At 55.9% G+C, this 19121-nt stretch overlaps 5 protein-coding genes across 5 annotated transcripts; 2 read left to right on the top strand and 3 right to left on the bottom strand.

Moving 5' to 3' along the window:
• Nucleotides 1-927: 927 nt before the first annotated feature.
• Nucleotides 928-7396, bottom strand: C8Q71DRAFT_731705 (uncharacterized protein). Its single transcript, XM_047922201.1, has 6 exons — nt 5554-7396; nt 3437-5497; nt 2829-3381; nt 1601-2774; nt 1503-1541; nt 928-1447 (listed from the first exon to the last, which is right to left on the bottom strand). The coding sequence occupies exons 1-6, from the start codon at nt 7170-7172 to the stop codon at nt 1191-1193; spliced, it is 5703 nt and encodes a 1900-aa protein (XP_047785005.1). The 5' UTR covers nt 7173-7396; the 3' UTR covers nt 928-1190.
• A 79-nt stretch (nt 7397-7475) lies between these two features.
• On the top strand, nt 7476-8791 carry C8Q71DRAFT_731701 (uncharacterized protein). Its single transcript, XM_047922200.1, has 4 exons — nt 7476-7874; nt 7926-8175; nt 8225-8274; nt 8327-8791. The coding sequence occupies exons 2-4, from the start codon at nt 7971-7973 to the stop codon at nt 8651-8653; spliced, it is 582 nt and encodes a 193-aa protein (XP_047785004.1). The 5' UTR covers nt 7476-7874; nt 7926-7970; the 3' UTR covers nt 8654-8791.
• Nucleotides 8792-11433: 2642 nt separating this feature from the next.
• Nucleotides 11434-13280, bottom strand: C8Q71DRAFT_731691 (S-adenosyl-L-methionine-dependent methyltransferase). Its single transcript, XM_047922199.1, has 6 exons — nt 12880-13280; nt 12697-12823; nt 12395-12645; nt 12278-12334; nt 12019-12226; nt 11434-11966 (listed from the first exon to the last, which is right to left on the bottom strand). Exons 1-6 carry the CDS (start codon nt 13247-13249, stop codon nt 11636-11638), a joined length of 1344 nt encoding a protein of 447 aa, XP_047785003.1. The 5' UTR covers nt 13250-13280; the 3' UTR covers nt 11434-11635.
• A 1628-nt stretch (nt 13281-14908) lies between these two features.
• Nucleotides 14909-16542, bottom strand: C8Q71DRAFT_731686 (Mov34-domain-containing protein). Its single transcript, XM_047922198.1, has 7 exons — nt 16434-16542; nt 16342-16381; nt 16098-16288; nt 15964-16045; nt 15567-15911; nt 15152-15510; nt 14909-15083 (listed from the first exon to the last, which is right to left on the bottom strand). The coding sequence occupies exons 1-6, from the start codon at nt 16508-16510 to the stop codon at nt 15322-15324; spliced, it is 924 nt and encodes a 307-aa protein (XP_047785002.1). The 5' UTR covers nt 16511-16542; the 3' UTR covers nt 14909-15083; nt 15152-15321.
• A 198-nt stretch (nt 16543-16740) lies between these two features.
• Nucleotides 16741-18979, top strand: C8Q71DRAFT_697480 (uncharacterized protein; the record flags this gene model as incomplete). The annotated part of the gene is made up of 5 exons (XM_047919971.1): nt 16741-16940; nt 16992-17218; nt 17441-17925; nt 17981-18358; nt 18410-18979. The coding sequence occupies 5 exons, from the start codon at nt 16741-16743 to the stop codon at nt 18977-18979; spliced, it is 1860 nt and encodes a 619-aa protein (XP_047785001.1).
• Between the last annotated feature and the right edge of the window lie 142 nt (nt 18980-19121).

Here is a 19121-nt window from a genome sequence, read left to right as displayed (position 1 = left end):
CCGGCGCCGGACTCGCAACATGGTTCGGGCTGGCTGCATAGTACGTATGTGGCCGGCTTGCAGAGGGCACGGGGGATGGTCGCGGTGCTATCTGGTATGCGGGCCCTGCAGGATGCTGCTGCGGATGCGGTGGCCGCTGGAACCTATCGTAGGGATTGGGTAGGTCCTGATTGATACTAGCGGTATCAGACTCCCAGATGGCTTCAAGAAAGGCTCCGCGTAAGTACGACGTTGCTCGAATCGCGGGAGCGCAGCACGTACCATGCAGTGGCTCTCGCCCTGTACTGGGCATCGGGAACTGGACTGAGGCGCTGGCGGAGGTCGCCATAGCATAGGGGTGGCCTGGCATGGTGGGAGTCCGGAGGCTTTCCGACCGTTGAGCTGCAGGATATACGGGTACACTGAATGTGCGGGTCGCCGACCCAGAGCTGGTACACGGGTTGCGCCGTGGTCCAGGACCACACTACGTACAGGTGTCGCGGGCTTTACGATATGGACAGCGCCCAGTCTTCGCAAGGTTGGCAGAAGAAGGTGAGCTATACAGAGAAGATCAGGGTGGGCGAGCCGCTCATGTTGTCGGGGAATAGGTCGTTGCACGAACGTTGCCAGAGAGCATAGCGGGAGTCGCCCTGGCAGACGAGTCAATAAACTGCAGGCAGTGTTCGTGGTTTGTCTTTACCCGCCAGGGTCGGTCACCATGCGCGTCCTTTGACCGAGGCAGTGCACTCAACTTGGGACCGCGACCGGTTGCCCCACGCACACCGCTACCGCTTACGGAGGGGCGGGCGCGAGTAACACTGTAACACATCCATGCCATGAGTCCACCTCGTATTGACGGAATCAACACCAGGGCGGCATCAATGCACAGTGCGGTATATATATGATGCTACCCAGGCGTCTCTTCGATCAACTCATTCACGCTGTGCGGAAGACGTGAAGCTAGGCTATGCCCGATAGTTAATATCACAAGTACCTCTAGCTAGCTTAATACAATGCACAGAAGATGAAGTAATGCGGAGAGATCGATGCTGCAGAGCGATGCGGATAGGATGCATGATGATAATGAGAGTAGCAGAACGAGGAATATTGCCGGAGACATGCATGGACACGAGAATCCGAAAAGCAGCAGGAGAGGAGAGAGGGAAACGGAAATGAACGAATAACGAGATCGTAACGGTCGTAAATATATGTCATCGCGCGGTAATCACTTTTGCTGCCTGCCCGCGACCTTGCCCCTGAACAGTCGAAGTTTTGAACCCTAGCTGGCGCATAGAGGCCACCAGATCCGCCTTCTGCACCGGCTTCGAGATGTACGCCGCGAAGAGGTTGTTGTTCGGGTCCACCACATCGTTCACTGTCGCGCTGTACGCACTTACAGCGATGATGGGTGCCTCCGCGTTCTTGTTGCCGCTGTTTTTGATGTACCGGGCAGCACCTTCACCATCCACTGCGCGCTAAATCAGCAACGATTACCGGCTTGCAACGACTCGGGCATCACTCACATATTGGCATATGAAGGTCCATCAAGATACAGTCAAACTCTGTTCGAACACACGCACATCAGTGTCAGCTCTTGTCGAATAATAGTCAAGGCACTCACTTATATCACCCATGGCAACACTGATGGCCTCTGACCCATCCGCCACCACAACACAGCGGCACCCGAGACGTATGAGCAGAGTCTCGATGATCTTCGCCGTAATGGGGTTGTCTTCCGCGAGGAGGCACGTCACTGCCCGGTCTGACGGATCAGGCGCCCTCTTGAGGTCAACCGATGCGACTGACGACGGCGGCGTGTTCAGCTCGTAGTGGTTAGGCGCACTCGACGGCGTCGGGGCCCAAGAGTCGGACGTGACGCTCTCGCCAGTCGTGGACACCGAGGCGGTCCGGAGACGGCTGGGCATGGAGTTGCGGCGAACGTTGTCGCCTTCCAGATGGTTCAACTTGAACCGCTCGACCGTGCTGTAATCCGACGGCTTACGAACGTGGCCGCTAGCACTTCCAGGTGTGGGTGGACCCCGCGACATCGAGGAGGCAATGGACGAAGTCGAGGTTGCGGGCGAGGGCGGGTTGGTAGGCGAAGGCTTACTGGGTGCATCCGTAGCAATAGTGACACTGGTCGGCTTCTTGATATTGACCTTGGCCGAAACACTCTTGCGGCGAGTGTGAAGGTTCGCAGGCTCCGATAACGTTTGCGACAAGGGTGCCATCTGGTCGGTCTTCATCTTCCGAATCATATCGTCATTGGCTTGTTTGAGGACAGGAAGGTTCTTGAAGCTGAAGGAACCGAAGTCATCATCGGACGGCGACGGTGCGGCCGTGTCGACAAGGGCTGGCGGCGCTGAAGCAGAAGCAGGGTCAAGGTCAGCAGCAGGCGCTGGGCTGTAGGAGTTGACGGCGGTGCTCAGTGTGGGCTGTTCAGGCTCGTTGAACGGTTGTAGCACCGCTCCGCGAGGATCGAAGTAGTCAGTGGACTCGGGGTCCGTGACTTGCGGAATGAATGCCGCCTCGGTAGTGGTGACCTGGTCCCAATCGATACCAGCAAAGAACGGATGAACCCTGACCTCCTCGGCGCCATTAGCTCCTAGGCGCTGAGCGGGATCCTGGGTCATCAACCGCTGCATGAAGTCTCTCGCCTCAGGTGAGACGTCCACGTATTCCGTGTGCCACTGTATACGGCCTGACAGGATGTTCTCGAATACCTTCTCAGGTGTCTCGTCATGGAACGGAGGGATGCCGTAGAGAAACTCGTAGGTGATGACACCCAGAGCCCACTAGAAGCAACCGATCAGCCTCATGACGGTCCCGATAGTACACAAGGTACTCACCCAGTCCACAGCTGCGTCATCGCCGCGTAGACCTAGAATGGTCTCGGGGGCGAGATAGTCCGGAGTGCCTACTACCTTCTGTTCGCCGGGTGGTGTACCGCCAGGAGTAGGATGTGAACGGAGGTCCGTCGTCAGTTCCGTCGCGAAGGATTGCAAGGGGCTATCCACGTGCGGCTGCTGCTTGCTGTTCGACCGCCGCATAGCGAAGAGCCCAGAGCCCTGGAGAGACTCAGAGCCGCTAGATTCGCTAACGTCATCTGAAAGCGACAAATAAGGCGACGATCCTAGTCGAGGAATCGAGCTGGTCCTCTGCGTAAAGTACGAACCTCCCGCATACAGGTCGGATGTGAAAGGCGACTGCCCCATGTAGACAGAGTCGATCGAGGGTGGCCGTGATCCAGGACTATGTCTTGACCGCGTACGCAAACCGCGGTCCGTGAAGAGTTGGGCGTCTCGCGTTTGGCGGCCCAAAAGACCAATTCTGCTCAACCCGAAGTCAGTGAGCTTGAGGTGACCGTGCTGATCGATGAGCAAATTATCCGGTTTAAGGTCACTGGTAGCAATGAACGTTAGCTCTGCAGACAACTCAAAACGAACGTGCGACATACCGATGTACAATACCGCGCTGATGTAAGTATTCCAAACCAAGAACAACCTCAGCAATGTAGTTGCGCGTCCACTCCTCAGGCAACGACCCGAGAGACTTGATGAGCGCGGCGCAATCACCGCCGTTGAGATACTCCATAACTAGATACAAATTCTCCTTGCTCTGGAACGTGAAGTAGAGCTTGGCAACGAAAGGCGACTCGGCCTGCTTCATGAGAATCATGCGCTCCGCCTTGACATTGGTGATCTGGTTCTTTGCGATCATGTCCGCTTTCTTGAGCACCTTGATGGCGAAGTAGTCGCCAGTGGCTTTCTTCTTCGCGAGGAAGACGGAGCCGAAGGCACCCTTGCTGATAGGCTTGATGATCTCGAAGTCCTTGATGGACGTGGGCGTCGTCCTGGATAACGGCGCCACAGAAGGAAGGCGGGGCGACAATGGGGTGCCCGAGATCGAGGCGGTCGGGCTGAGAATTGGTTGCGCTGCGGTCGAGTGTCGTCGTCGACGCGGTCGTCGCGTCTGCGACTGATCTTCGGGTGAGACCAAAGGCGAGAGGGGCGGGGTGATGAGTAGGCGAGGCTCGAAGGTGCCTAGAGAAGGTCGTGGCCGAACCGTGGTCTGGTTGACCTCGTTGAGATCCATGGGCGGCGGTGTGAGATCGTGAGAAGCGAACGGAACAATAGGTGCTGCCAATGCTAGAGGAGATGAGACGGAGGATGGAGTGGACGACCGTGTCTGCAGGTTGATCGGAGGATAGGCCGGAATAGGCGCGACAGGAAGAAGAGGCGAGCTGAACGTAGAAGCCAGAGTGGTGTCAATGGTTTGACCCGAATGGCCGCCAGAGAACGGGATCGGAGAAGTAGACGCAATGGGAGTGGGCTCCGCCGTTTGGCCACCATACGCGTACTCGGAGGTGTTACTGGAGTGGTCATCACCCTGCTGCTCGTCCTCCGTAGCTTCCGCAGTACCTGCGCCGTCTTCATCCTCTTCATCCTCCTCAGCGAGGTCCTCCATTTGCTGCGTAAGGGTCTGGGCGACCTTCTCCTCCCACTCCTGGCGAATCTTCTCCGAGTACTTGATCGTGTTCTGCATGCGCAAAACGTTATCGATCTTCTGTCGCATAACTCGCTCAGTGTCCTCGATGAGCTGCATGAGCGCTCCGTCCTCGATAGAAGGCTTGCACCACCGTCGGACTTGCGATATCTTGCGCTCGGAGACAGGCGACAACAAACGCTGCCTCTCGATAGGCTCTGCCGACTCCTCGTCCTTGAGCGCAGGGATAGATATCTCACTGCACAGTTGCAGGATATCTTCGAGTTGCTCGAGAATATGGCGCTGCAGCTTCTTCACGCTGAACTTCTTCATCTTCAGCGGCGCGCGAAGGAGCTGGAGCGGCGAGGAAGACCCAGGAGAGGTAGCTGGAGAGAAAATGGGCATGCCACGATACTCTGGAGCGGTCATGGGCGACGACCGGTCAATCGCCGACATGAGTTCGCGGATAGTGTTGCGGAGCTCGCCAATCGACTCGTTGCACTCGCTGATCTCAGCTTCGAGCCGATGTGTCTCCGCGCACGTCTCGTTGTGCTTCTCGAAGTACCATTGCGGGACCTCACACTCGCAGATGCGGCAGAGGATAGGCGCAATGTTGATCGGCCGCGCGAACGGGAAGGGAGTGACGGGGTCGTGCACCTGACGATGTCCGAAGCCTACCTGCGCCGCCTCTGCAGAGGCTGGCTCGTCGCCGATCTCGCCTGACTCGAGTAATATTGAAGGAGGCAGCTCCAGGCACTCTGGCTGACCGATGGGCTTGACGACCCACATTGTATGCGTCGGCGTACCCTCCTCACGGTCCATCATGAGCATACCCGTCCCCACCATCTGCTGGTACAGGTTCTTGTAGGAGGATTGACCAGGTTCGGCGTCGGCAACCTTGAGTCTGAATTGTACCTCGACGGTGCGCGAATCGTCCTCAAGGAGTCGCCGGGTCGCATCACGGAAGACATGCCAGTCAGCAGGAGCAAGCAGGCGAGATATTCGCGTTCCTATGAGATCTTCCTGGTCGGTCCTAAGGCCACAAATCTATTAGCCGGCGGCGAGAGAGACGATTCAATGTGCACATACCCGATAACGTTCCGCCAGGCATAGTTGACCCATATATAGTGGTCGCCATCCATGCTCAACTCCAAAACGATGTTCTGGTTCTGGGCATGCTCGGCTTGGAGACGTAACCGTTCAGTAGCCAGAACCCTTGCAGACTCGTTGTTGTCAGTAAACTTCGACGTCGATCTGGCCTGGTAAGTCTCCTTCGCAGGAGTGACAGAGAGATCCTTGGGAGTTTCGTCCCTAGTTCGGCGGGTCTGGCTAACAGTCCGCGACATACGCAGCTTGTTCTCCTCGTCCAGCTGGAAGCGTATCGCACCTGGCCCCTCCGCCTCGGCTCGGACTGACGGTGTCGGGGCGACAGCTTCCTCCTCGTCGGCGGGCCTCAAGACAAAGGTGAGCGCCTCGTCCTGCTCGTCATCGTTGTCGTCGAAGTTCCAGAACTGCTTCTCCGCCTCCCACCACTCGACCACTCGAGACAGACTCGCAATTGCGAGCAGGACCTGGACGTACCAGTTGCGGCCGTGCCAATCCGGGTGCTCGTCCCATGCCTTACCGATGTTCTGCACACGCTGCACGAGCTGCTCACAGACCTTCGGGTTGGCAGTAAGCTGGTTGATGGACATCTCCTGCACGTCCGTCGCGATGCCAATCAGGTCGTACAGTGTTGTCATGATCGGATCCACCGGGTCATCCACCAGTATTCTCGATGAACGGCGGTTGTTGGTCACCGGTTCCTGGTATCCCCGAGGAAGGGGAGACCGGGACCGAGACGTCGAACGCGAACTTGCACCAGAGCGAGGAGTGCGGACGGGTATGTGGATCGTCCGGGATAGTCTTCGACTGGCCAAGGTCTGTCCGCTCCAATCCCTGGATTGTGCCGCTGCACTCTGCTTGCGCGGACTGACCACCTCCGGTGGGGGCGTCGGACTGGTAGCGTTACTCAGCGCAGGACTTGAGGCGCCAGTACTCGAGGACGCGACATTCGCTACGGACCGGTCCCGAGGAAGAGTCGAGTGCCGCCGCAAAGACGCAGGGCTCGTGGAAGATACGGACGCTGTGAGAAGCCCGGGCGACGGTGGCCCGAAGGTCAGCGAGTGCTGGGTCGCGGGATCTTCATCGAGAGACGCACGTTGTCGACTGTGATAACTGCCTTCTGGGTCGGCTTCGTAACCGCCATCAGAGCTCACATCGTCAAACTGCAACGCGGACCTGAGCTCCGCCGGCTGCAGGACGAACGCTTCCCGGAGGGGTTCCGGCTGAGGGTCCGAGAGGGTGGACTCCCGTAGTCGTCCATGCTCCCGCTCCCTCTCGCGCTCGCGCTCGTGCTCCCTCTGCTCGCGCTCGAACTCCGCCTCGTGATCACCCTCCCTGAGGCGCTCTTCAAAGAATGCAGTGATGGAGTTGGTGGTGCGCTGTAGCTCCTTGTCGCATTCGGCCTTTGCAGCCTTGAGACGACGCGTGACATGACGCCTCACAAAGGGCATTGAGACCGTGTTTGAGGAAGAGGCGTGAGCGTTAGTGGCACCGTTGCTGCTGGTGGAAGAGACATGGCTGTGAATGGGTGGAAGTGCAGTTTCCGGCGAGAAGACAAGGGGACTTGGCGGCTGGCGTCGAGGATGCGACGAGTCGGCGGACATAGAGGTCCTGGCTTGGGAGACGGGACCTAATTAAGTCTGACGACAAGGACACTGCGATTAGGATACGGGCTGGCAGGTCGAGTGGCAACGGGGGCGAGAGAGGAAGAAGAGAAACGAAGGCAGCGAGGCGGTGGTGGCGGGGCTCAAGGCGACATGGACGAGGGACAGGACGACGTTTGGACGTGGCTTGGATACGCAGGAGCGATGGGCGGCCAGTGCGAGACGGGGCCAACGTCAAATCCAGCAGGGCCGAGGCACGCGCATTTCACACACTACTACCTGCCATATATGGCAATGCCCCAGCGCGCCCGCACTGTCGGCCCCGCGTCCTCTGCCTTTCCCTCTCGCCCACGCGACCGCCTTCTGCGCTGAGGCCGTCGGAGAGCAGCAATTCATCACCGCAGGGCCCTTGCAGTCGCAGGCAGTTGCACCAGTGTGGGCCGCCGGAAGAGGCAGTCTGGGCCATCGTGGCGCTGTCCGGGGTCCGGCTCAGCGCGTCCGGCTCGACAGCGACGACAGCCACCTGGGCGACTTTTACGCGCAGACAGCGAGGACGCCTGCTCGGTACGCCGTCCCAGCATCCAACGAACCGTCATTGCTCACGAAGCCCTCAGCTGCTCTCATTCCCGGTCTAGCCTGCCATCTCACGCCTGGTCACCTGGCCCCGCCTTCGCCTTCCTTTCCCTTTCGCAGAAGTACTTGGTATTGCCCCAGCTCTTCCTTGGAGCCCAGTCCATTCTCAATCAAGTTCAGTCTCACAGGTTCTTAACGGCCTAGCCGCCTGCCCTGCTCAACAGCATGCTGTCCCTCACAAACTCCCTCCGACAGAGCATTTGTCAGACGCGGTCGCGCTGGCAGAGACCTCTGGTCGCTGCTGCTTCAGCCGAGGCGCGGAGACACAACTCAAGCCTATCACTAGATAATGTCACCGACACCCTCAAGAGCCAGGGCAATGCCCCGCTTCCGCCAGAGGGGGGCCGCCCAGAGATACGTATCAACTACGGTGAGTTGTACCAACGGTCTCTTGAGCCCACGATGCTAAAGTGTTCCAGACGAGATCACCACTTTCGATGGTACCGCACCTCACTTCAGGCGCCACAAGGTTCATCTCACTCTTGCTAGACCGTCCTTCTCTAGTGCTCACCGTCTCATAGTTCTTGGTCCCAGACAAGCTCTCGCACAAAGCACAGACGATGGAGACCCACCCGCGCAAGAAACCGATGTGCGGCCCCAACGCCAAGGAATCGCGGCAGCTCGACATGTTCCACCAGCTCAACATTGACCCGCTACAGGAAGCATTGAACTCGCGCCTGCTCACGGGTTTCGTGTCAGAAATGGGGAAGATCAAGTCGCGCGCCGATACAAAGCTTACATGGCGCAACCAGCGCCGCCTCGGCAAGGCGATCCGTCGCGCGAAGATGATGGGTATCATCCCGGTCTTGAGCAGGCGGACGCTCTTGTACAACTTGCGAGACACCTAGTCGCCGTGTGTAGTTACTCGACTATCATGGGGCGAGGCGCTATAGCGGTGATCACATTGATGAATACATTGCCATCTTTCAAAGCAGAGCGTTTCACGGTCACGCAAGCGGGCTTGACGGCAGTACAGTCAGCAAACCAGTCGGCCAGCGGCACTCAATACATCTACAATGCCTACATCCACAGCCATGATCCGGCCGCCCCCAGTACGCTTGCATTGAAAGTTTGATCTGGTTGACGTTCTCCACCTGAATAGCTGCAACTATAACTGGGCGGGACCCCCAATTCCTCTGTCCGCGTGGTCAAGAACGTGAATCTTAAACGATAAGATTAACGTTGCAGTGCTCTATGACGGTCGTTGACCCCCTGTGATGCTCAGCCCCCCTGACGGGACCGAACGGGTCCTCCTAGGAGATTGTGTTACTTCCGTCTACGGATGCAAGTGGACACTTCTCACATTCATTGACCCGCTTAAAGAAGGCAATGTCCACGCTCAAAGGTGAGCTCTACCGCATCCGCTCGAACATCATCTGCCACAGGGCCCCAATTCAAAATTGCGTGCAGCGTCTGCATCCGCCGCGGTGTGGACATGCCTGGGAGGACCATGGTACTGCGGTATCCCGTTCGAGAACAGCTTCCGAGCCGAGCGAGCTTGCGCCCATCGCCCACCCCACGGCACTCTGGACGTGCGTGCGTGCGCGTGGTGTGAGGCTATCGGAAGCTACCGACTGTGTAGTCGCACAATGTACTCGCTCTCTTAGGCGGCGACGATCCTTCGACGGAAGGCGTGTGCTGTAGATCACACGGTTCTCCCCTGACGTCGCCGGATTCTCTGGCCGCTCGCGGAAGGACGAACTAAGTTGCATACTGTGTCGCTCTCATAAACTCGCTAGTTCTTTGATGGCGTGTTTCCCATAGTTCGGCTACGAAGCCCTCATTATGGCCCGGAGGGTGAAGTGATCTCGCTCGTAGTAAGTATCTCTCCAGAGAGCTGCAAGAAGCCGTGTCGTCGGTACATATCATTGTACGACTATTCAGAGTGAGAGTGCGTTGGTTGATTGCTTTTGTACCGGTCGGACGTTTCGATTGAAAGGATGGCCATGCAGACGCGTACGTTACGCGCAGGGTTGAATGTAGTCCCGTTGTTTCTCAAGAGCGTCAAGAAGTTTGTATGTACAAGTATTCTCGTAGTGTCAATTTGAAGCCACGCTTCTGGCATTATGCAGACGTCGACCTATAGTACCCTATTAATACGAGTGAGCTTAACCAACTTTGTCGATGACTCGCCACTCTGCTCTGCGCTGTGCAGTGTGTATTGCTTCAAGCATACGTCTATAGTACCGTCACCACGAAGAACTGATCACGGTGAAAGTTCGTTGTATTCGTCTTCCCATGAATACTGCTCATTGTAGCCCGAAGGATTCGGCTGCCATACAAACCATTTCCCATACGTTAGGCGGCGCGTCTCAAATGGGGAATGCAGCATGTAACTACGGACGGCCGGAAGGCGGTGTTGGTCGTCACGGTTGACTCGGGTGACAGCGCTCATAGCGTGATTGGTACGACCTGTCCAACAGCAGTTTGACGGACGTTCAGGGACCGGAGGTTGAGCAGATACGGTTGTACCTCATGCCTGATCCACTTGACATGAAGAACCGAATGGTAGCGCTGTGGGTGCCGACAAGCTGGGCCTGCGCCAAGTAAGGCGGCGTTCAGCCGTGCTGGAATGACCACTCGTGCAGCTCGGTGACACTCAAGGTAAATTCACTGTCGCATCTCTCATTTCATGAGAAATAGACTGGTAGATCCGGGGCCTTCTGTTCCCAAGTAGGTTACCACAGCGTCTGGCCCAGCTTTGAGGGATTGAGAGTGATGTTCTCTGAAAAATACAGCATGTACTCTCATACAATTGCGGCGTCGGTGAACCTTGAGGGACGGGAGATCTGCAGTTTCCCCTGCGAAGACGAGGACGTGACTGGCGCTGCGAGCTACTAGTATGAAAATCGAGTGAGTCGCACAAACAAGAGGCTCGCAAGGAGGTGACTCAGCTTCTTTGCGGATATAACCTCTTGCAGACCCTGTTTTCCAGGAGGCCGGGGAACCTATCCGAACGGAAGTCAGCCATCACGGCCAGCGTTCAGAAGACGGAGAGCTAGCGCGAGTAGATTCTCATGTTTCGCCGAAACTGCTCCGACGCTCATCGCGCGTATGACACTGGCCACAAGCGTTCATCGTATCCCAGACGAGGAGTACCGCACGCACGCCTCCCCAGTCGCAGGGCCATAGACACGGTCACCCTATATGCAAGGATGACCTCCGAGCAGCAGACCTGCTATCCGTTGCTCCTCGCTCTCCTCCTGATTCCTGGGTGTTCATGAAGTCGAAGCGCCTGGAAGAGGGTACACGCAAACATTTGGTCATACCGTCATAGTCATCCACGACCGCATTGGCAGGTCTCGATACTCATTGGTTACTATTCACTTACGGACAGCTGACAGCATCCTCAGGCTGACCAAGGATCAAGACACCATTTTAATTTCGGCGACCGCATCAGAGCAACACTGGGCGATTTCCAATTTAGCATCTCACCAGAACGGACACCGAAGAGACTCACCGATTGGCTCACCGTGTAGGCCGCCGGACAGATAGACGTGAACCCTGTTCGCGAGGAAGGGCCCCACCTCTCAAAGCATGCGCTGACAAAATCTCTAGGCTTGTCATCGACGTTGACGGGGGCTTGAATGACCACGGCTCGTTGAGGTACAGCTTAGGTGCGTGAGTCTCTGCCGTGCAATGCATGTCATTGTTGGTGACGACGACAGATCTGTAAATAATCCTGATCATCTCTATGTCGAGCACGTATCATCATCCCACTGTCCTCCTACCCAGGTGCGACGGTTCCTCTAGTATGCTTCAGGCTCTGCAACCGCGCTACTGTCCCACCCACACTCCCAAATGCGGTGATTGAGTGGCAAAGGAACGACCTAGGATAACATCATCTCCGTGATGGAAAGGATGCTGCGGCATTCCCAGATCTTCACGACCTTGAGACCTGCCCGCGCTGCCAGCGCGCTGAGCTGCTCTGGAGTACGTTCAGTGCCGTTGAACAGGGCGAGCATAGCTAAATCCTGCATGTTCTTGAAGATACTAGCACTGCCGTAATTTGCAGGCAGGGGTGCGGGAGCACTCTTCAGAAGGGGAGACCCCACCGTCGTATGCATGACTATGTCGGCAACCAGGATACGGGAACTCGCGCTCATAGCCTCGCGTAGCCGCGTTAAAATGGTGACGCAAACATCGTCCGCCCAATCGTGTCTAGCGCCTTTTGTAAGTAGCCAACGTATCGGAGACCGTGAAGGCTACTCACAAGATGTAGCGGAGAAAATAGACATCAGCGCCTTTGACGGGCTGCTCCCGGAAGAAATCGTGAATCTGCAGGGTGACGCGCCCATCTAGTATCGCTCGAGGCATCCTGGACATCCACATTGCTCGACCTTGCTCGACTACAGGACCCCTGTCCTGTACGACGAAATGCAGCTTCGGGAACTGCGTCGCCAGCTCCATGGACATGCTGCCTGGAAGGCGAGTCAGCGAATACGCATTAGGACAATACCTATCGGACATACCCACACCCCCACCTACGTCCACGACTGTTGCGCCGCTCAGAGCCTCCCATGGATAGTCTGAAATAATAAGCACAATTAGCGGCTTAGACCCGTCGATCCGATCCGGAGAAAACGAACCAGAAATGATGGAAGAAGAGACTAGTTGTCCCGTAGCCATCATAGCCTTAGTAAACGTCTTGAGCAGAGGGCTAGGCTGTAAGGTCCCGTCTTCCTGTCTGACGTCTTGCTCACACCATTCCCAGAACGTCATGTCTGTGCCCATGGCTTCTTGGAAGGCATTTCGGTTCGGTGCGGTCTCTCGAGATTTCACGGGATCCATGAGTACAGAGGGCAGCTTATCCATCGACTTCGTGTAGACGCCAAAGCCGCTATAGTATACTCTCAGACAAGATAGGTCCCCGACGGCTATGATGACTTACTTCATCAGCATTAGAGACTGTGCCGGCTCGTTCCGCACAAGGATCCCACTTGTGCGAGTATTTGCGAAGTGATCGCGCTTGACTTCCGAAAGTATGTGGCTAGTGCACAGCAAACGGAGAACGCGTGCTAACACAACCGATGTTATTACGGCAGCGGCCGATAAGTAGGACTACATGACTCACCTAAATTCGTGTCGTCAATTTGGGTCCTGCGACTCAGTTCATAGATCGGCATGCCCTCGCCAGGCGCGACCTCAGCAAGGATGTCCGGAATCCGTGCGGCAACCAATATATAGAGGGACTCTATGAGAGACAGCGCTCCGTGCGATACCTCTTCTAATCGAGTGAGGGGATCCTGTACCATATCGGCACACATACCGCAAGCACCACGTATAACGCGGCGAGCATCATACAACTCTTGCGACGGGAGCGCATTTTCTTCTCTATTATCACCTCGTTCTTCGGCCTCCCACTCTTTGATGACTACCTCTGAAGCATCAGTGAGTAGACGAATCAGAGAACGCAACTGCTGCGCCTTTTCCGCTGCGGACATGGCGACCGGGGCGAAGTTGAGCAATGATCCAAGTGCTCACTTTCATATTTAAGCAGGGCATAAGGTTCGGCCGTACGTGATGAATCTCGGATGCAAACGCAAGTAGAGGCTCGTGGACTCCGAAGATCGGACCCATCTCAACTAAGCGTAACTGCGTTTGTAACAGCGGCCATCGGACAGTGGCGTTGAACTGGCGGACGCCGTCAGACATTAAGTGCTGACGGAACAAACATTAGAGCATGAGAGAACAGAAGACCAATAGGTAACTTGCGGGACTTACTGTAACACCGCCCACGACTACTCTTCGATGGACAGCAAGCCGAAGGCGTTCCGGGGGCGTGGAACTGCCGACAAGAATGCATTCGTTCCCGACGCTCTGATGACCGGATTGCAACATCTTTGGCGTCTGGCCTGGTCAACGGCAGATTTGGTATGGGCTGTGCAGATAACAGACCGATACTCGGGACGAAGTCCGTTGAGCGGACGATGGTCTACGATGGTCCAGTGTGATTAGTTCGTTCTTCGTGCGACTTCACTGTGTCCTTCAGCCTCTTTCACAGCCGAAATGGAGTGGGATGGCTGGGACGCCTAACAGTCGATTGCAAATAGGGAAATCCGATAACCCCCTCGCACCAGAAGGTCAAAGGTACGCATGGCCCTGGCTCCTCCCGTTCCAGTCATGGCGCGAGCCCAAGGAAGCACAAGTCACTGGAACCCATGAGATCTGAATCGACGAAGTGACAAGCTGCGGCTGCATATAAGTGAATCCGTGGGCTGATCAACATCTTCTGTCAGTGTACGATCGGCCGGTTAGCATGACAACCAGATTCAATTCACAGCCGAGCGTATCATGGGCTTCGTTTGGCCGGATTTCCCTGCGTCAATTAAGTATTAGCGACCGAAGGACTCCGAAGGAACCGACGCGGACATTTCGATCTATGTGAAGTGGGTACATATGTGAGGCTTCGACACATGGGCCAGATCGTGAATAAACGAGCTGGCTGCTACTGAACGGATGGGTACAGACCTCGTACCTTGAGTAAGGCACGTTCCGATTTTCATACGGGACTGGAGCATTGATGACATTGACAGCGCGGGCCTGAATTCCCATCCAAATCGAGATTGTAAGTGAAGGAACCACTCACCGAGTTCGACAAACCTGTTACGAGCGTTTCCACCCTGTCATCGTGTACCAGCGGCGCGTCTCGTTTGTGACGTCTGTGAACGTCTCGTGGATATACGAGGTGAAGAGTTGTGTTTTTTTTTCATTGGAGGCTGACACAACAAGCGCGTAATGAACTCACGGAAAGCGCAATGTCTGATCACCGACCTTTCGCTCAATTATGCCGGCAAGACCATCCGCAGTCGACTATGCATTCACCGAAAGGCGCCAGTACGTGCGTGCATGCCGAGCCGTGGGCCTCGTGTGAGATAGAACGTAGGTTGGTACGTGCTCATCAAGCGACTGTCGGACAGACGCACGACGCTGGGCACATTGGTGCGACCATAGGACCCGGGCGTGGGCGCCGATGATAGGACCACTGGTCCCATTCGTTGATTAATGCGAGAATCGTCTACCGAGTTCACGCCTCAACCTAGAACACATGGACACGGAGAGTCGGCACTCCACTTACACAATGCCGCTCTGGATGTTCCTGCGTCAGGGTTTAGTGTAGGACGGGAAGGTTGCTTACACTGCGATGACCCCACCACGGGTTCCGGAGTTGCGCCGTCCTCCATTCAGTAACGGGGAAGTGATTCGATGGGTACGCAATAGTCGATTCTCATTACAGCTGCAGCCTGAGGGTCATAATGGCCGGTGAAGTATCGTTCGCTGGAACAGAGATTAACAACCTACTCTTCTGCGTGAGTGTCCGATTAATGGGATTCACAGACACATACCGTCGCCAGACATGTAGGCAAACACTGTGCCATAGGTCCGATCGTATACATTCAACGCATGACGATGCCTTAGCATTTCTCCCCATCCCGATTTTCGCCTGATATGAGAACACGAAAGCACGCATGCCATGTTGATCATACAATATACCTGCATTAGTCCATGGTAACGTCTACAGCTCAGCCAACAACATGGCTCCAAGGTTCTGAACCACCTGGTCCCCTATGGCCTTCTCCACTTGTTCCTCTAGATGCCGCTTCGGATCCTGTTTGCCAACATGCCGTGTCTTCAATTGGTCTGACGTAAGTGTGGATTCTTCCTGCACGGATTTGTTGTATGCTGCCGAGAGGCTCAACATGGACTAGAGAACGTCATGAGGATCTGATCAGAAGATCTCTGAAAGTATGTGCAGCGAACCTTAATGGCTTTCTCGTTGGCCTCCTTATGTCCCTTGAAGTCACGAAGCGTAAGCCCTTCGGTCCAATTGCGCTTGTGAAGATTCATGAGCATCGACTGCTCAAGTTCGGACTTCCGGTAATCAACCGCAATTGAGTAATAATGCCGGTTGAGGCCGTGGATGAGGGCTTGTATTGATGGCTTGTTGATGTGCCCGATGTTCGATGTCGTCTGTCGTGGTTCTTGTCCTTGAAGGACAGTGGCAGGGTTGATAAGCCGGAAAGCGTCAATCACGACCTTCCCTTTCACAGACTGAATGGGGTCAACGACGACAGCAACCGACCGCGGGTCCAGTTGCTCAAAGGACTGTATTACGAAGGTAAGCGGCATGCGGACTGTTTGAAAGCGAACAACGGACCTGTTGCGTGTTGATGTCAACACTAGACAGCCAACATCCGAATCCTGGATGCGAGTGATACCAGCCGACGACCATCTCTGATCTGCTTGCCTTTAGCCAAGGCGGACAGTGTAGATAGACCGAGTACCACTCACCGTCCTGTCTGCTTCAGCATGTCCACCATCTTGGTCTGGAACACATGGTCCACCGACTCGACCGAGACTGATGTTCCTGACTGAGGCATCGCAAAGACGTCGATAACCTGAACCGTATATTCATCCACGAAGTCTCCGAGCATTAGGCCCATGACTTCCATGGGTACACCGGCGCGCCCATGCTTCAGCATCTTTGGTCAAACATGTCAGAGTAGTCGCACATTTATTTCACGGGGTTCGTTACCTTGAGGAGCGCTAGTGAAGAGATGTGTATCGTCTCTCCGCTACGCATAACTTCAGCTTTCCTTCATGGACCGTGAAAATAGATGAACTCACTTGTCGGGAACCGTAGTTTCCCCGCCCTGACCGCGCCCGCCTGCTTGGGCCAGCATCTGTTCGAAGTCGGATTGCATATTGAGGGAGAGTGAGTGTAGGTGGGAGAGGTGCAGCCAAGCGAGGTACGCGTCGCGTCCGCTGACGCGTCCAGGCTGAGCACGTGCTTGTCTCTGTTTATGTGTGTTGTCTCAGAGTGACAGGAGATAAGCGCCGTTTCGGCCACTGCCCTCGGGCGTTTACGAGGTATGTTTGAGTCGGTCTCGAATGCATTTCTCTCATCGCCGTCCTCGTTGATGGCCCCCGCCCCATGTCGAGTGAACTGTCCAATGCACTCAACCCTAATGTTGTCACCGCCCGCCGCCCACGAGCTCCGCCGCCCAATGTCCCAGAGAACGCCACCACAGTCATCGAGCAACCGCCGCCACCGAGGCCATTCGTTCCACACCGTAGTGAGCTAGAGCTTGCTATATCTGAACCACCTCCACGAGCGGCAGCAGTACCAGCTCGGTATGTCACACATTTGAGTTCCGTTTTGGTCGTCTCACGCTTGCCCGACAGCAGTCCGGGCACTTCAACCTCTCGCCAAGCGACTGCAGTCCAAGAATTGCTTCGCGTTCTATCAAGCTCAAAGGACGCAGCTGAACTCGAGCGAAAGCGCAGACAAGCATGGGAGAAGGAGCAGGAAGCGAGGCTCACTCAGCGGCAGGCTGAGATGGAGCGACAGATGCTGGAGATGCGGCAAGAATTATCCTTGTTAAAAGCGCGGACCACTTTGCAATCGCCTAGTCCCCGCTCTGTCACTGGATCACCTGCTGCGTCCGTTCTTATCCCCGTTGGTGACGAGGGTTCCACCTCTCCCGCACCAATGCTGGCTCCCTTAGCATACCCGGCAGCCCTCCCATATACCTCCCCGGTGGTGCAGGCGTCCCTGAATCCTGGTGGTCTGCCTCCATTGTATCACCCAGTCACGATCTTGACCCCCCCTGCGGAACCGTCTCATTTCACAGCCCCTCCTTCACACACGCCGGATGGACCTCGATCAGGAGCAACGTCGACAGCAAATACTCCACAACCGGGCCTTCGCTCACCATCGTCATCCGGTAATCTTCTTACGCCTGAGCACACCCCGAGATTGCTGGCGGTTCAGCCAAGGGTACCATTGGCTAATGCAACTTCGGGCCGCAGTCCTCTTTTCGTGGAGGGTTCATCAACCCAACCGTACGCAACCCCTAGCTATTCGTCGAGTATATCCGGCATCGAGGAAGGGAGACCAGACGACACTCCTCCTATTCATATTTACGCTCCCCCGGGATCTCCGTTGGATGTTACGGCGTACATGGTGTCTCCCACGTTGCCCGTGCTGGGGAAGAGGAGCACACCCCATTACTCCAGTAGTGAAGGGAGCGACGAATCAAGCGATGAAGATGCCCCAGAGGGCAGTCGACCACGGAAGCGACTGAATGGGCACGATAAACGTTGCTTGACCATCCAAGTGAGCTACTGCTCGACAATGTCATGCCGCTTACTCATAGCCCCCACATGAACAGCACGCAATGCGTGCACATATCCTTCGACTTATGCAGTTGTCCGATGACAAGAGTTTGCCCGACAGTCATATCGAAGGTGAATCGCTCCCGATGGACGAGCCGGTCCGCTTCATATGGGAGAAGACCTCCAAGCAATCCTCCCATAACGCTGCGATGAAGAGGCGCATCATAGTCGACCTCCAGGCAAACCGCTCGATGTACAAGCATGTCCCAGAAAAGGACTTCGCTCGGAAGAACATGGAAAATGTCTTTGACCAAGCGTTCACCACGATGCGTCAGAAGTTCAAAGCGCAGCGGGACACTACAGCTGCGCGACATTTGAGACGGCGCGAGGACCGGAAGTCCTTGAAGGCGAGAAGAGCGAGCAGGAAGAAAATAGTGAGTCCCGCGTCAGTAAGGGATACTTTCGAGCTCACGTTGTCTTGTCAGAAATTGACCAATCGCGTTGAGTCGCGTAAGAGACTCGAGATCTTTTCACATCCCTCGTTCGATGGCGCTCTTCAGCAGGACTGTATGTCATCCGAGGAGTCATGCGACGACGACGATGACGGTCAGGATGCCGGAGCAAGGCCACAGACGAGACCGAAAGCTCTGCGAATTCGCGGCCTCCCGTGGAGAAGCCTCCGTCTCCAGCGATTCTACGCTCTGTTGGATGAGGAAGACCAAGCGGACAAGAGCAACAAACCCAAGCGTGGAAGCGGGCGCAAGGAGCGTCACGTAGGCCCAGACAAGGGCCCTCACATCTTACCACCCGCAGGCACATTGGGATGGATGGTCAGCAAACGTTGGATCCGTCAACTGCAGTGCACGCGAGCCGACCTCGCGCAGGCGGCGATGACCCTCATCAGCGTCTCCGACGGGATCGACTGGAATGAGTGCACCATCTTGGGTGCCGAAAGTGACGATGACGCAGATTTGCAGGAGATGCTACGGTCGGAACGGCATATACCTGTATCGGAGACGAGCTCGCTGCAGCATGCGCTGATTCCTACGTCGTGATTTCGAGTCGGGTATTGCGAAGGTATCCTTGGACGAACGTACTTTTCTGGAACAGGCTGCTTTCGATTGCAATGCTAGAGGGTCAAACTGGACAATACAAGCAATGTACGTTACTGGGTCGTCTACTAGCACATCTTATTGT

This window comes from Rhodofomes roseus (genome assembly GCF_022264815.1).
Source record: "Rhodofomes roseus strain CIRM-BRFM 1785 chromosome Unknown C8Q71scaffold_1, whole genome shotgun sequence".
Taxonomy (NCBI): Eukaryota; Fungi; Basidiomycota; class Agaricomycetes; order Polyporales; family Fomitopsidaceae; genus Rhodofomes; species Rhodofomes roseus.
Note: the sequence above shows the minus strand (reverse complement) of the source record. Positions and strands in the feature narration are given on the sequence as shown.